The sequence below is a fragment of the Brachyhypopomus gauderio genome, unplaced genomic scaffold (assembly GCF_052324685.1).
Source record: "Brachyhypopomus gauderio isolate BG-103 unplaced genomic scaffold, BGAUD_0.2 sc49, whole genome shotgun sequence".
NCBI lineage: Eukaryota > Metazoa > Chordata > Actinopteri > Gymnotiformes > Hypopomidae > Brachyhypopomus > Brachyhypopomus gauderio.
In genome coordinates, this window is record NW_027506874.1 from 979,069 (window position 1) to 993,415 (window position 14,347).

General features: G+C 43.5%; 1 protein-coding gene across 1 annotated transcript in view; it reads right to left on the reverse strand.

Annotated features, from left to right (window-relative positions):
• LOC143487654 (sialoadhesin-like) overlaps positions 1-13,887 on the reverse strand; it is a 178,546-nt gene extending 164,659 nt beyond the window's left edge. The window contains exons 1-7 of the mRNA XM_076986707.1: positions 13,518-13,887; positions 13,215-13,433; positions 12,718-13,074; positions 12,415-12,633; positions 11,909-12,265; positions 11,608-11,823; positions 11,088-11,357 (exon numbers count right to left, since the gene is read on the reverse strand). Of these exons, the coding sequence (XP_076842822.1) occupies positions 11,088-11,357; positions 11,608-11,823; positions 11,909-12,265; positions 12,415-12,633; positions 12,718-13,074; positions 13,215-13,433; positions 13,518-13,887 (2,008 nt within the window). The remainder of the gene's footprint in view (positions 1-11,087; positions 11,358-11,607; positions 11,824-11,908; positions 12,266-12,414; positions 12,634-12,717; positions 13,075-13,214; positions 13,434-13,517) is intronic.
• Positions 13,888-14,347: the final 460 nt, after the last annotated feature.

Here is a 14,347-nt window from a genome sequence, read left to right on the forward strand (position 1 = left end):
GTTGGGAAGGGAGATGTGAGGGGGTTGCTGGGGTTGCTCCCCAGAGTTGCGTCGGGATGCTGATGCTGTGCTCATTCTCAGGCCTATGACTAGGGCTCAGTTCTCCTAGGGGCAAGCAGGCTATGCACTGTACTCAACGTGTATAGGACCAGCACTAAGCCTTGACTAGGTCAAACGACAACAAGCATGTACTCAAAAGGAATCTGAAGCTAGCAGCAAACCTTGAATCTATCAGATGGGGACCAGCAATGTACTCAAACGGTGTAGGACGTTAGCACCAAGCCTTGAATGTCTCAAATAGGAACCATAAGCAGTGTATTAAAAGGGAATATGAAGCTAGCACCAAGCCTTGACTATATCAAATAGGGCAACAAGCGAGGAGCAGCAACTTCTGCAAACCCAATGTACTGGAGCGGCTAAGGGATCTATTCTAGTTGCGGCAAGGGTGGACTACAGTTAGCACACACGCTAGCTACCTCCAGTGATGTGTACCAGCATTAAATTCTATTCAACAGGAGCAAGCAACCGAACTTTCAGTTAGGTGAAAAGGCTACTCTGAATTCAATCAACATCAGTATATCAAAACATCAATGCTTATCAATATAACTTAGTTAATTCATTACCAGTCAATGGTTACTGAATAACAACACCCCAGATGTGATCAACAAAAGTCCTAATTAATAAGATTCGACAGTAAAAGGTGGTTGCTCATTAATTAGCACTGATCAAATTAGAGAAGTATGGTTAGTTGTTATTCTTAGAGAAAATGTGATGTAGTTATGTGTTGAAATTACATCTAGTGTTATCCGGTATGGATGAGTGTATATGAAACAAAACCTTTGTTTTTAGATTTTGGCGCCACCTAGTGGCGGGATGGGTGTATATACCTTTAACTATGCGGTTGTTACTGCGCAGTCGTTGTCGCGGTTACAACTGAAGCCAAGCAACTATCCCTCACGCGGCGCACCAATTATGTAGGTGCTGGCCAAATTTATTTAGTAATCAGTCTCATAAAATTACCTACGAAATGGTGGGAGTTCAGACCGTGTTAAATTTACCCAAATTTTATATAAACTCATTTAACTAAGGTCGCCACTAATTGTGGTCAACTCCCGTAGCCCAAATTGTTTGATTAACAAACTATAAATCTGAAGGTTACAGTTCAAATAATAGTTCTGGCTTCAGGTTGTAACAGAGAAGCAACGACTCAAACGACAGTATTTAAACATAAAAACATTTATTGATCACAAAGCATAGTAATAAAAGCATAGCAAACAAAGGGGACAGGAGGGTTGGCTAGTGTGTGTGTGTGTGTGTGTGTGTGTGTGTGTGTGTGTGTGCGGGTGTGTGTGTGTGGATGTGTATTCGAGTGTGCGCGGATGCGCGTGCGTGTATTCGAGTGTGCGCGGATGCGCGTGCGTGTCTTCGAGTGCGCGCGGATGCGCGTGCGTGTCTTCGAGTGCGCGCGGATGCGCGTGCGTGTGTACGTGCGTATGGGGGAGGAGATCTTTGAGACAAAGGGAAACTCGATGGCGCGAAACTTAAACCGAGTTCTCACTACAGCCACAAACAACGCAAATTTCCTCCAACTAAGACACGGTATCGTCGGTCACTATACAGCCCCAACGAGCGTATAGTGGGACACACGTTTAACAGTTATACGAAATAAAAGAATCAGTGGGAATAATCGAACAAGTTTAAACAGAATACCTATTTAAGCTTTGAACAGAATATCTCTTTAAGCCTTAAACAGAGTACGGTTTAACATGAACGTGATTATAAACACCACTGCAAACAAGCGTTCACAAAGCATCGATCTAAGCACACAGAAAGCAGTAAAACAAGATATTGTTCTAAGTCTGCCCAGATGCACAGTCTTACTTTGAGTTGTTCAGTCCGCGGCCCGCGCAGTAGGCCAGGTAGCCTCTTGAGGAGGACTCCTTCGTGCGCTTTCGTGAAGAAGGTTCCGCTGGATCGCGTTGCTCCGTCCAGGGGAAGCTGTGGTGGCCGTTCAATCGGCGGTCCCTCGATGGTCCGTTGCGTGGTGTCCCGGGGAAGTGGTCGCTGTCGACGTTAAGATGAACTCGCGGAGGTCCGGCCGTCGCGCGAACGTTCAAACAGTTCTTAATCGTCGGCTAGCTGAAGCGATTGGTTTTAGCGAACTCCGCAAAAGAAATAAAAGTAGCGAACTAGTTACTTCTTGCGTCGCGTGCTGCACAGGATTCGAGTGCAGAACCAATACCGCTTTGTTCCCGAAGGTGTGCGCGCTCTTCGTCTCTAGGTAGCTACTTTGATGCAGCCAGGTAGAGAGAACGAACAAAGGGGGATCCCCCCTTTTAAAGGGGATTCGTCTGATGACGTAGTTCCGCATCCGTCCTGACGTGGGCCATGCACCTAGGGGGAGCACCCCCCTTCCTTTGTCTGTGGAGGCATGGTACCTACAACGTATTTCATAAACCCACTTAAATACATTGTTTCAGTATTTGACACATTGAAGTTCATAATAGAGCAAATTGACTATTCCAGTGTAAATGGTTTTTGATTTATTGGAAAAATCACAAAAAGTGTGATGTCCCTGGTCTCCCCTACCTCACCAACCGACCGCAGTACGTGAGGACACAGGGCTGTCAGTGTGACACTGTTGTCTGCAGCACGGGGGCTCCACAGGGAACAGTTCTTGCTCCCTTCTTGTTCACCCTCTACACTGCAGATTTACAGTACAGTTCTACCAGCTGCCACCTGCAGAAGTTCTCTGATGACTCTGCTATCGTCGGCCTCATCAGTGATGGAGATGACGGGGAGTACAGAGGACTGACACAGGACTTTGTGACATGGTGCCAGAATAACCGCCTGTAGATCAATGCAGGCAAAACTAAAGAACTGGTGGTGGATTTCTGCAGGACTAAACACTCTCATCCTGTGCCTGTAAACATCCAGGGCACAGACATTGAGATCGTGAGGTCCTATAAATACCTTGGTGTCCACCTTAACAACAAGCTGGACTGGACTGACAACACAGCTGCTCTCTACAGGAAGGGCCAGAGCAGACTGTATCTCCTAAGGATCAACCATATTTTATGGAGTGGTCTGCTGGGGTAGCAGCATCTCCACCGCTGACAGGAAGAGACTGGACAGGATCATAAGGAAGTCCAGCTCTGTCCTCGGGTGTCCTCTTGACCCAGTGGAGGTGGTGGGAGACAGGAGAATGAGGACTAAGACCAGGTCTTGACCCAGTGGAGGTGGTGGGAGACAGGAGAATGAGGACTAAGACCAGGTCTTGACCCAGTGGAGGTGGTGGGAGACAGGAGAATGAGGACTAAGACCAGGTCTTGACCCAGTGGAGGTGGTGGGAGACAGGAGAATGAAGACTAAGACCAGGTCTTGACCCAGTGGAGGTGGTGGGAGACAGGAGAATGAGGTCTAAGCTAAAACACATGCTAAAGAACCTGTCCCACCCCATGCACCACTCTCTGACCACACTGAGCAGCTCCTTCAGTGCCCGGCTGCTGCACCCGCGGTGCGTGAAGGAGAGATACCGCAGGTCCTTCCTTCCACACACCGTCAGACTGTTCAACACGCACTGCACTCAATAATCTGTAGTTAATGTTTAACATTGATACCACATGCCAAACAATGTGCAATCAATATGGCAAATATGAAATATTCAGTACTTCTATGTGCAATATTAACCATGCATAAAATTATTATATTTTTCAATATCATATATTTTGTAAACCAGTGTACATACATTTGTTTTTAATTATTTATCTTATATATTGTTTATACTTTCTTTCTCTGTCCCTCTCTGCTGCTGTAATATTGCAAATTTCCCCGTTGTGGGATCAATAAAGGATTATCTTATTTTATCTTATAAACGCAAACCCCACACACAAGCGGCGCAACACCCTCACCATGAGCTCAGAGCTCTGGGGCCTCATGTACAAAGACTTGCATGGATTTCTTGCTGAAACCTGGCGTACGGACACATTCAGAAAATGGCGTAAGCAAAAAAAATCCGGATGTATCAAACTGTGCTTACGCTGGAATCCAGGCACATTGGCAGAACGTGGAATAGAGCGCACACGAGAGAGTGGCTGACTCCTCCTGTGGCACGCCCCCCTATTAATATGCAAATTCATTTAAATTTGCCCTGCACCAAAGGAGTTTCCTCCAGCCAGCGCCACCGGCTTTTCAGCTGCCCAATCGCCCTCTCCACGACTGACCGGGTGGAGAATGGAGAGATTGTATCTCCGCTCCCGGTCAGTCTGTGAATTACAAAGGGTCATCAGCTATGTCTTGAGCACATAGCCACAGTCTCCTAAGTAATTTACCAATTAACCATGTTTAAAATGAATTATTCTAAGTTGGAAATGTCAATCATGGGTTGATCCAGGCCACCGTTCCACTACATTAGTAAGGCACATTTTTGCATCACAGATTATTTGTACATATATGGAATGAAAGTGTGTAGGAGTGGTGAGATGTGTTCCTGTGTGTGATACAGGATCTGGTGCTCCTCCATAACACCATGGGGGGCAACAAATGGTGGTTAACCTCAAGAGGTTCCCATAGAAATGGGATAAAACTGACCATTTGTATTTTTAGTTATATCAGTGTGTTTGTGTGGCATGTTTAGTCTCATTTTTCAGCTTGTTGTAAACTGGGATAAGAGTTCCATCACTCCCTGAGAAGGTTTGTAGACTTCACCCCAAAGGTGGCAGTCCTGTGTGGAAATGCACTCTGTATTCAAATGTCCTCGGTTGTCTTTACAAACAACCAGATCACCATTGGTTAACCTGGTTTTTGTGACTGCTGTCCCTTTGAGATACTGGAGGTTTGTGGGTGCAGGGTTCTTCTTTTCCTCTTCTTCTTGGCTTCCTCTTTCTTCTTCCACATCCTCAGCCTGCACCGCTCAGTATCTGATCTATTTGAGAAGTGAGTTCTTTTAGATTCTTATCAACTATAATTTGGAGTCAGATATTATATTAAGTTTTGTGCACAATAATCCTTCTTCTGCACCTCTTTCCGTCCTTGGTTGTAAGCAAGCAGGTAGGTTAGTTATATCTCATAACTAAAACCCCTACACACGCAAGCAGGTAGGTTAGTCAAGTATCATAACTAAAAACCCCTACACACAAGCAGGTAGGCAGTGTTGTATAAAGTATTCGAGACCCATACTTGAGTAAAAGTACAAGTACTCTATCAAAAAATTGACTTGAGAAGTTGAAGTGTTCTTTAAAAACATTTTTTGTAATTAAGTATTGCAAGTAGGTTATTCTAAAATTTATTACTCAAGTACTGAAAGTAAAAAGTACAAGTATTGTGTTTTGAATTAATTAAAGAAATCCGTCAAAGTTTGATCAATTGTTTTTATATATCACTTACAAATCAAAGATGTCAAAGACCACAAATAGTTCTTTATGAGAACATCACCTCTCCTGCAGTGTGTGAGTGCAGTTTGGTTTGCTCCAAAGTGTTCTTTATGTACAAATAAGTAGCAACTTAAAAAACCGGGCTTAACACTTCGTACGCAAAAAATAGATAACCTATGTCCCGCTACGTCGTAGGTTTGAGGCACAAGTACAAGTTTGCCTTAATTTAGCTGAGAAAACGAGGTGTATTTCGTATGTAAAATCCATCCATCGGATTCTAAGGGTGAGCGTACTGCCCTGCGTTTACCCTCAATATATGCCCTTACCCTATAAAAACACTACACTATAAAAATGGGCACATGATTAGTCAGTATGAAGAGAGACACTGCTTACTGTTGCTAAAAACACAACTCAGCATGACATCGCCTTTATGACTGCCAGCTAATAAGTGAATACTGCAGCACGTCATGAACATAATTAGGTTAGTTAGCCAAGATATCTAACCTAACTAGCGCTTACCGACAGCTCAAGCTGGTGTGTCTTCTGTGCGTTATATTTATAACTTACATTGATGTGTTTCTTCAAGTTCGAAGGTGAATTTTTCAAGGCCAATATTTCACCCTCTTTAGGGAGGCAGAGATGGCACTTCATCCTTTAGGAATTTACCTTCACTCCAGCAAACGCAAACACTGTCTAGGTAGGGCCAGGGTGGTCTCCTTCCTCACCGCCACGATCACTCGATGTTGAAGGTGCCAAAATATGTACATTAAAATGCTAATGTCACGTAGGGCAACGCCCCCTCTCGTAGCTGTCACTCTGGGTTCCCTCATGTCTGTGTTCCCTGCCTGTTTGTCCCGCCCTGCTCGTTTATTTGATGATTCCTCGTTTGTTACCACGCCCCTGTGTCATTGTCATCACCTGTCCCTAGTTTAGTTCTGTGTATAAAAGTCCCTGTGTCTCCCATGTCCGTATCGGTCTTTTTGTTTAAAACCCGTCACACCTGTTCGTAAGTTTGAGCTTTGCGTTTTGTTATCCGTTTACATCTGCCTGTTCCGTGTTTTCCCCCCTCGTCGTTTCTTGTCTGAATATGCCTGTTGTCTTTTCTTGTTCTGGCTGCCCTCCCGGTTTGACCCATGCCTGTCCGTTTAACACTGCTTTTGGAATTTCCCTGAATAAATCTCGCTCTTCTCAGCGTTTGTGTCCGCCTCCCTGTTCTGCCCCGCGCAGAACGTTACAGCTAACAAGCTTATGTAATACACTTATTCTTCTGCTGTTACCAAACACGGTACCATCTCTTAATGAGATAAAAAGCGAATTATTTGGAATAATATCGAGTCAGGGGCGGATCTACGGGCGGGCCTGGGTGGTCCAAAAACTGCCGGCTGCATCCGCCACTGTTTCGAGTATGTGTAAATTATATGTAAATTAAGTAAAGTATAAGTAAATTATAAATTATTAAAGTAAATTATATGTAAATAAAGCTGAAGGTGCTGGAAAATACTGAAAATGGACCTTCAAAGTGCCGTACAAGTGCATGAATTCCACCTTGTAACTTCGCTCGCACAAAAATCGAGAGGTGCACGACCTCGCGACGCGACCGTGTGCGATCATTTTTGCTGCGCAGACCCTTGCGGCAGTCACGACGTGTCAAGTGAACCTAGATTACGAAGCTCAAGTGTTGAGTGAAGGCAGCAGCAGAGTAAACGAGACGCGACCGGAGCATGCGCAGTTTTCTCATAAGACAGCCTGATCGCTTGACCCGGTGACAGCGCCAGCTAACATGTTTACAATTGTAACGAGTAACTATACAGCACGTAAAAAATTTATCGGAGTAAAAGTATTAAACTGATGGAAAATATGTAGTGAAGTAAAAGTGGAAGTAGGAGAAAAAAATAATACTCCAGTAAAGTACTGATACAGCATTTTAGTACTTAAGTACAGTAGTGAAGTAGTTCTACTTCGTTACTATACAACTCTGTATAAAAGCCTGTTACCTGGATCAGGTGAGTTGAGTGCAAGTGTGAAGTCAGATGATTGTAGTTATAACCCCAACCCTACACTTCACACCACAATGTAAAAGCCGTATATTTGTTTTAGTGTCATATGTATGTCAGCCTATAACACTGTTTTTAAGAAAGCCATTATTTCTTAATAATGGGGTAACAGGTCCTAATCTCAGAGCAGGTGGAACATAATGGTTTGTAAGTTACAGACTGATGTGACAGGTTAGAGACACCAGCCCTTTTAACAGTAGATAAAAAGCTGATCAGATTTATGATCTACACAATTTAATATTTCAGAAAAGTATGATGTACAGAGATCACAGCAGCCTTGTTTCTAGTTCGGTGTTGGGAGAATGTGAGGAATGCTCCAGACATCTGCCAGTTCTTCTAATGAACCAGAGAGCACAGTGGATAACACAGATCTGGGTTTCACAGCAGAGACAGAAACGCTGACTTGGTGAGGTAAGTGACGTCAAGGAAGAGAAGCTAAATCAGTTTTGAAAGCCCTGCAGTTTTAGATAAGCAGAAAACAGACAAAATGGGCAGATAGATTAAGAACCTCAGAGCTTTAGATTTAGAGTTAGAGGGAGAGGAGATGAGTGATCAGAAGTAGCAGTAGGCTACATACACCAGATGGTTAGGGACATGAAACTGTAAAACCAAAGTGCTTTACCAAGAACTGGTAGACAAATTAAAACATTAATAAAAAGAAAAATGTGATTAATAAAATGTAAGTCAGAGAGAGCTGCGTGTTAAACTAGGTGTACAGAGCACAAGGAGCCAAGGATAAACAAACCAAGAACGAACGTAACATTGTCCAGAAAAGCAGGACAAGCATCAGTCATAATGAGGGGCGTGTCAGGGGGCGGAGCAAGAACAGGAGGCGATGTGTCAGGTGCTAAGAAGCATGTGCAGCCAGTCAATCTTTAGTGTTGACCAGAGAAACGTTAGGCTTTTTTTTTAGTCTTTCAGGTTTTTAAATTAACTCAATGAATTCAATTAAATAAAAGGTGCGTCTAACACACTGGGGTCGAGTCAGAACTGTGAGTGAATCACAAGTGAAGGTGTTTTAATTAAAAGAAGGAAACAGATGGACAAACAAGAGAAGCAAGATACAGCAAGAACAGATAAATGAATCCAAATTGGTCTGGTCTTATGACCGGAGAGTTGTGAGTTTGATTCCCAAGGCCATGACTGAAGTGTCCTTGAACAAGGCACTTAACCCCAACTGCTACACTGGCACTGGGCCTGGGTACCACACCCCTCTAGTGATCACTAGTGTGCACTTTACAACATAAACTGGAAATAACACAAAGATTACAATACAGACAAACAATAATGAGAAAGATCTCAATACTTACTAGCAGTCAGATACCAAAAAAACAAATACATTCAATAACCAGCACCAAACAAGACAAAGAAGAGGGTTTAAATACACTGAACTAACAAGAGAAACAACTAGAAGCAGGTGGGAATGATAATCAGGGGGCGGAGTCACAAATGTCATGGGAGGGGCAGGAGAAACACATGGGAAACAAAAACAGAATAAAGAATAAAACACTGATGTGAGTGACAGGTGGTTTCATCCCAAATCCAACATGCAGACTGTGCACTAGTGAAGGGGGAATATGGGTGAATATCCAGGATGAATCAACCAAGATCCAAACACACTGAAGTGAGAACTTCACACCCGAGGATGGTAACGAGGAGGATCAGGAACCATGATAGGACAATAACCCTCTGCATGGCGTCTACCACCAGCCAATAGTGGAATTCAGTGTGGTCAAAAATACAATCCAAGCAAAACCAGCCAGAATCAGAATTACTATAAGAAATAATCAGTGATATTGAAAAGTGACAAAGTTACTTTCATTTTTGAAAGTTCAAATTATAGAAATCACAAGTCACACTGCAAAGAAAATATAAAATAAGATATAGAAATGCTTCTTATACTTTATATGTAGACAAAACAATAACTACTGAGTTACTACTTAGCACAAAAAATTAAGATTCAATATGCACACTATATTTTCATACTTGTATTACACTGTGTACTGATTACACATTACGGTTAAAACAAACTAACAGAATGTCCAGACATAATTAACATATTGCGGATACACATGTAACATCTAACAACTAAGCACAATTCAAGCATGTTCAGTGCATGAACATTAGTCCAGTACTAACACTGGTATCAGCCTCCTGTGTTCAGAGAGGAACAACCAAAGTCCTTTTACGGTAGTAAAGTGGTCCAACGTCACCAGACTCCCTCCTGTCTGGCTGAACGGTGATTGTTGGAAAACTGAAATTCAACCTGTCGGCGTTTCTCCAGGATCCAGAGCGGCTGCATGTTCTGCTGTTAGAGACCAGAGCTCTGAGCTCACGGTTACGCTGCTTATGTGTGGGGTTTGGGTTTATGGACCTGGCTGTAGATCTGACACGGGTCATCAGCTCCTTCAGACCTGTGGAATGAATTTATGTACCATTTATCAGAATCAGCCACAGAGTAAACATTTTATAATTCTAGTAGGTGTAATGGCATGATATGCTCACAGGGTGGCAGCAGAGTGTCTCTTGAAGTTCACAGAAGCATATTGAACATCCTCTTCCTCTGGTGGGCCAGGTATATGTCTTGTGGTTGCCGATGGAGACACTTCCTGTGTGTGGTTTCGTGTGAAATATACAGTGCCATACTGAACATCATCCTGGTCAGTTGAGAATTGTGAGTGTGTGGGGTCAGAGGTCATGGCCAGGGCAGAGATGTTTCCATACACAGGAGTAGAGTCATGCTGAGAGAGAAAGAGAAACCTACCACAGTAAAACATACCACTGTAAAGTCTACCACTGTAAAGTCTGCCACTGCCTGTACAGCCCAGTAGAACCTCAGACCCAGTAAAGAAACCATTTGGGTCATTATGAAGCCTCACGTCTGTCCTGAGTTTCTCACTATAACTCACGTTCACACTGATCTCTTCATGTTTGCTCCTGGGAGCTGCAGCTCGACTTCTACAAGAACACCACAGAAACATCAGCAGAAACATCTGACCCACGTAGTGGACCAGAGTTTATGAATACGATAAATCTTATGAAGAAACTTTAGAGGGATAAATGTGTCTTGCACTTTCTCACCTCATCCACAGGAGGGCAGTGACGAGTACCAGAAACAACCCCACAGTGACTCCAGCAACTGTATACATCACAGCTATGTTATCTGCAATAGTGAGAAGACTTTAAACACACGTATAAGACATTACACACATGCAATCAGTCACAGAACTCAGTGAACTCAAATGCAACAGAACCAGAGAAGAGAGATCAAGACCACCTCAGTCTGCATGCTGAGTGTCTCTAACCAGTGTAGGAACTCCGCCCAGCCCACACCGTACCTGATGTGAAGGGCCATTCTGTTGAATTGGATGATCCAAAGCGATTCTTCACCTCACAGTAGAAAGGTCCAACTGTACTTGCATTTAAAGTTAAACTGGTGCCATTTCCAATAGGTATGACATCACTTCCTGTCTTCCTGTACCAGGTGTAAGTGCTGTTGGGGTTGGAGTCACTGTAGCACAGCAGGGTGATCAAGTCCCCAGACACACGGTCAGTAACAGACGGGACTCTGGGAGGGTCTGAAGAGCAGAGAAACTCAACACGTCACTGAACATATTACACTCCCAACACAAGAGGATCTCACACAGCAAACTGCACCTACATAACACGTCCAGCAGGGCGGCGGTGGAGTTGTGCTGTCCTAGCTGGTTGTGAGCGGTGCAGTAGTAGAGTCCACTGTGCTGGGAGCTGATGTTGGTGATGCTGTAGTTCTGGCCTGTTCCCAGCAGTGTGTCTGCAGCTGCTCTCTGCTTAAACCAGGAGTAGTTGAGAACAGGAGGGTTTGCATCACTGCTGCAGGTCAGAGTCACTGAACCTCCCTCCACTCTCTCTCCAGAGGGAACCACCACTGTGCTGGTGTTTCTAGGAGAATCTGAACACAAACACGGTGTTAACTTTAAAAATAAACACAACCTCTAAACCTCTAGGGGAATCTGTTTGGGAGATTAATACAGTTTTCATGTTATTGTTGTTAATTTGGTGCTTTAGTTACAGCTAACAAATAACACTAGTGTTGATAATTATGAGTGGGTTGCGTGTGGGTTGTGTGTTGGTTGCGTGTTGGTTGCGTGTGGGTTGCGTGTGGGTTGTGTGTGGGTTGTGTGTGTGTAAACTGCACTTACACACTGCAGGAGAGGTGATGTTCTCATGTCCTTCAACACCACAGCTGTATCTGTCTGCACATCTGTCTGCAGGTACAGAGCAGGAGACGGATGTGCAGTCAGACATTCGCTGTCCGTTCCTGAACCAGATGTAGGTGGAGTTGCTGGACAGAGCACAGGTGGAGCTACACATCAGGTTCTTTACACCACGTCCATCTGACACTGTAACCGTTAGACCTGTGAGTGATTTTATTAACAATGTTTAAGTATTATTTCATAAAACATTTAGATGAAGAACTAAAATGTTTTATGTTATAATTACCTGTGACAGACAGAGTGACTCCAGGTTCACCAGTGAATTTACCTGTAGAATCATCAGTGTAGAATCTGAACTTATATGTGTGAGCGTCACTCTCTCTCAGGTGAGTGAATGTCATACTACAGGTGTTCTGGGAGTTATTTCTATACTGCACTCTCCCATAATACCCCTCTTCCTGTCTCACATCCACAGGGTAAGAATCAGACCAGTTAATGTACCAGAATGACTTTGTCACCTTCTTATTATTAGGGAAAGTGAAGTAACTGTGTAAATCCAGTGATGAGCCATTCAGAGCACAGATAGTTGAGACAGAATAAGTCACACTCCAGCAGCTCATCTGACCTGAGTCTTTAGAAACACCTGAAACACAGAATGTAAATGAAAACAAAACCAGAAATACCAAGAATATTAATGTTATACCACAACTCTGACATCAGCACCACCCAGCACAGTGTCTCTGAACATGTTTACTATAAATAACCAGAATCAGTTTAAAGTGGGCGTCTCACAGACAGCAGGAGAACGGAGCTCCTCATGTCCTCTTATAGCACAGGAGTAGCTGCCTGCATCATCACTACTGTCAGACACAGGCAGGTCACGTGTGTTGTGGTTGGATACAGGCTGTCCGTTCCTGAACCAGATGTAGGTGGGGTTGTTGGACAGAACACAGGTGGAGCTACACATCAGGTTCTTTACATCACGTCCGTCTGACACTGTAACCGTTAGACCTGTGAGTGATTTTATTAACAATGTTTAGTATTATTTCATAAAACATTTTGATGATGAACTAAAATGTTTTATGTTAAAATTACCTGTGACAGTCAGAGTGACTCCAGGTTCACCAGTGAATTTACCTGTAGAATCATCAGTGTAGAATCTGAACTTATATGTGTGAGCGTCACTCTCTCTCAGGTGAGTGAGTGTCATACTACAGGTGTTCTGGGAGTTATTTCTATACTGCACTCTCCCATAATACCCCTCTTCCTGTCTCACATCCACAGGCTCAGAACCAGGAGACCAGTTAATGTGCCAGAATGACTTTGTCACCTTCTTATTATTAGGGAAAGTGAAGTTACTGTGTAAATCCAGTGATGAGCCAATCAGAGCACAGATAGTTAAGGCAGAATAAGTGACACTCCAGCAGTTCTGATCTGAATCTTTAGAAACACCTGAAACAGAGAAAGTAAATGAAAACAAAACCAGAAACACCAAGAATATTAAACCACAACTTTGACATCACCACCCAGCAAAGTGTCTCTGAACATGTTTACTATAAATAACCAGAATCAGTTTAAAGTGGGTGTCTCACAGACAGCAGGAGAACGGAGTTCCTCATGTCCTCTTACAGCACAGGAGTAGCTGCCTGCATTCCAACTACTGTCATACACACGCAGGACAAGTGTGTTGTGGTTGGATACAGGCTGTCCGTTCCTGAACCAGATGTAGGTGGGGTTGTTGGACAGATCACAGGTGGAGTTACACATCAGGTTCTTTACACCATGTCCGTCTGACACTGTAACCGTTAGACCTGTGAGTGATTTTATTAACAATGTTTAGTATTGTTTCATAAAACATTTTGATGATGAACTAAAATGTTTTATGTTATAATTACCTGTGACAGACAGAGTGACTCCAGGTTGACCATAGTATTTACCTGTAGGATCATCAGTGTAGAATCTGAACATATATGTGCGAGCGTCACTCTCTCTCAGGTGAGTGAGTGTCATACTACAGGTGTTCTGGGAGTTCTGTCCATACTGCACTCTCCCATAATACCCCTCTTCCTGTCTCACATCCACAGGTTCAGTACCAGACCAGTTAATGTGCCAGAATGACTCTGTCACTGTGAGTCCTGCAGGATATTTGTAGGAGCAGGAGAGCTGAACAGATGATCCTTTGAGAACACACACACGTTCATGAGTGTAAGTCACACCCCACATGTCTTCACCCAGCACACCTGGAACACACACAGTCTCAGTCATTAGGGTTCACACACACAGTGTGGGAACCCTATTGTAATTGCTGGTATTTTTCTTATTTTTCTTCTTATTCTTTTTTGACATAAAATGCATCGTGCAGCCTAGACCGTAATGCCTAGAAAACCCAATCTTGGCAAAAAGGTTCAGTTAACTCCAAGGACCAGATTCCCATACAGGGACCCAAATTGGCCTGATGGTGGCGCTATAGCAGAGCATATTGACTTTTTGTCCATATCTCCTACACCGTAGGTCCTAGAACCAAAATTCCAGTTCCTATGCATTCCTTGACTAAATTCAATAGGACAATTAATATACAACCATTAAGCTCCGCCCACTTAGATTTCGAGTTAATTTGCATAATGTGCAAAATCACACACATCTTTGAGCGTGAACTAGTCCCTGGATTTTTCACAGACATGCACATATGTGGTATCAAAACGTTCAGAAGAGTCTGAACTTTAAA